The 2,937-nt window shown below is 34.2% G+C and overlaps 1 protein-coding gene across 1 annotated transcript; it reads left to right on the top strand.

Moving 5' to 3' along the window:
• Positions 1-850: 850 nt before the first annotated feature.
• On the top strand, positions 851-1,396 carry LOC142182336 (uncharacterized). The gene has a single exon (XM_075256596.1). It carries the CDS (start codon positions 851-853, stop codon positions 1,394-1,396), a length of 546 nt encoding a protein of 181 aa, XP_075112697.1.
• The last annotated feature ends 1,541 nt before the right edge of the window (positions 1,397-2,937 follow it).

Below are 2,937 nucleotides of genomic sequence, written 5' to 3'. Positions count from 1 at the left end.
AAACTATTTTGAAATAAATGAACGTATCATATTTGAAATAGTTGTGCACTTGAGCTGAGAAATGAATCTCCTTTCTCGACCTTAAAATAAACTAACAAAATACGAAAGTTGCCATCGAAATACTCAAAAGGTTAAAAAGAAGGAATCCTGTTATGAATAGAATTCTATTTAGAGTGAATGTCTATCTTGTAGAGAGTTTTACTTTGTGGCTAAATTATTTTTCCCCTATAAATAGAGGGATTCTACCCCATTGTAAATCATCCCAAAATTCAATAAGAATTTCCTCTCTCTCTTTCTCTGCAATATTGTTCTTCTACTTTTATTGTTTCATCTCACGTTATCAGCACGACACTCTACCGTCTCAAGAAGATTAAGGTATAACTTTTCTCCTCTTTTAATTATGACTGATATTATGAAAAGAAAGTTCGTTGCCTTTGAAATTTCGGGCAAGAACTATATGACATGGGTGTTGGATGCTGAAATCCATTTAGATGCAATGGGTCTTGGAGACGCCATTAAAGACAAAACTAAAGCATCCACCCAAGACGGTGCTAAGACCTTGATTTTCTTGCGCCATCACCTTGATGAAGGGTTGAAAATAGAATATCTCACAGTCAAAGATCCACTTGTTTTGTGGAATGGCTTAAAGGAAAGATATGACAACTTAAAGTTGGTCACTCTTCCACAAGCACGATATGATTTGGCTCATCTGAGGCTCCAAGACTTTAAGTCTGTTTCTGAATATAATTCTGCAATGTTCAAAATTACTTCTAAATTGAAACTCTGTGGAGATACTATCACTGATTATGATATGCTTGAAAAAACGTTCACAATGTTTCGTGCCTCCAATATGGCCTTGCAACAGCAATACAGAGAGAAAGATTTCAAGAAGTACTCTGAGTTGATTTCTCTTCTCCTTGTGGCTGAGCAAAACAATGACTTGCTCATGAGAAATCACGAAAATCGACCCACTGGGTCTACACCATTGCCTGAAGTGGGTGAGGTGTATTCCCACTATGCTAAGCGTGGAAAAGGCCGTGGCCCTATTCGTGGTCGTGGCCGTGGACAAGGAAGAAATTTTCCTGGTGTTAATCAACCCCCAAAGAAAAATAACCACCAAAAGTGGAAAGGGAAAGATGAGAAACCAAAGGCAAATGGTTCAGAAACCGAATGTTATCGTTGCGGTGGAAAAGACCATTGGGCAAATATTTGTCGTGTACCAAGACATTTGGTTGAGCTTTATCAAGCTTCTCTAAAGAACAAAGGCCCTGAAGCTAATTTTGTCTCTGACAATGATTTTGATATCACCCACTTGGATGTGGCAGACTTCTTTGAGCGCCCTAATGGGAAAATAGACCACTTGATTGGTGATGGATCCATGGTTAAAGATGATTGAGTAGTTTAATTTTTATTTTTGCCTATTCATAGTAGTTAGTAAATAAATATCATGTAGTCATAGTTCTTTACATGAGTAGTAGTCATTAGTATCAATTAATATTATTTATTTTATGGAATAGTTTTAGTTCATTTTGATTAAATATAGTTCTAGTATTCGTTTTATACAATGTTCCAATAATGGTACGAATATATTTCTTATCGCTTCTTATATTGGAATGACCTAACTTATAGGTAATTTGATTTAAAATAGAATATCAACTATCCTACTAAACTAAAATGTAATAAGCCAGTGGAACATATGATTTCAAGAACATTAACGTAACGAAAACATATATTTATCGAACATGTAAGTATTCACGTTGTTAACAGTGATATGGACTGAATGGTATGCCGTGTTTCCATTTCCATTTTGCTTTAAATTCATATAGGTACATGGTACTTTAGAAGCATTATTTTCAAAATCACTGTGTTAATATTTTAAACATGTTTAAAAGCACTATGATAGTGTTTTTGTCCTGTGTTTATGATAATAGTACGGTTTTTTTTCTTTCTGAAAATACTAATGTTTATTCGTATATTTCTTTTGTATGTCAAATAATGGGAAGCAAATATGGATATTCCACAAAGCAAACTTGGATCAAAGTTCAATTGTAAAAATATTTGTTTAATTGATTCATGTACGACACATACAATATTCAAAGAGAAGAAATATTTCTCTCATTTAAATATGTGTAAGGCAGATGTTACTATAATTTCTGGTAGTAGTAAATTAATTGAAGGCTCTGAATGATCTACTATAACTCTGCCTAAGGGAACAATACTTATCATAGAGAATGCAATGTTCTCCTCCAAGTCTAAGAGGAACTTGTTGAGTTTTAAAGATATCCGTCGAAATGGATATCATATTGAGACAATAGATGAGAATAATCTTGAATATCTCATCATTACCAAGAATGTCTCTGGCCAAAAGAGGGTTATTGAGAAGTTCCCATCTTTATCTTGTGGCCTGTATTGGACAAGAATTAGTGCAATTGAGACACATTCTATTATAAACCAAAAGGTTACTGATTCCAATACTTTTGTACTTTAGCATGATCGATTGGGACACCCTGATAGATTATGATGAGACGAATTATAGAAAACTCAAATGAGCATCCATTAAAGAATTTAAAGATTCTTTTAAATGATGAATTTTCTTGCACTTCTTGTCATCAAGGCAAGTTAATTATTAGACCATCACCAACAAAGGTTGGAATTGAATCCCCTGCGTTTTTGGAACGAATACAAGGGGACATTTGTGGACCTATTCACCCACCTAGTGAGTCGTTTAGATATTTTATGGTCTTAATAAATGCATCTTCTAGATGGTCCCATGTGTGCCTATTGTCATCTCGCAACCTCGCGTTTGCAAAATTAATGATACAAATAATTCGATTACGAGCACAATTTCCCGATAATCCAATTAAGTCTATTAGACTTGATAATGTTGCTGAGTTTTCATCCCAAGCATTTAATGATTATTGCTTATCAATTGGGATA

Source organism: Nicotiana tabacum, chromosome 6 (genome assembly GCF_000715075.1).
Source record: "Nicotiana tabacum cultivar K326 chromosome 6, ASM71507v2, whole genome shotgun sequence".
Classification (NCBI taxonomy): Eukaryota; Viridiplantae; Streptophyta; class Magnoliopsida; order Solanales; family Solanaceae; genus Nicotiana; species Nicotiana tabacum.
The sequence above is the reverse complement of the archived record's forward strand: the minus strand, read 5'-3'. Positions and strand labels throughout refer to the sequence as shown.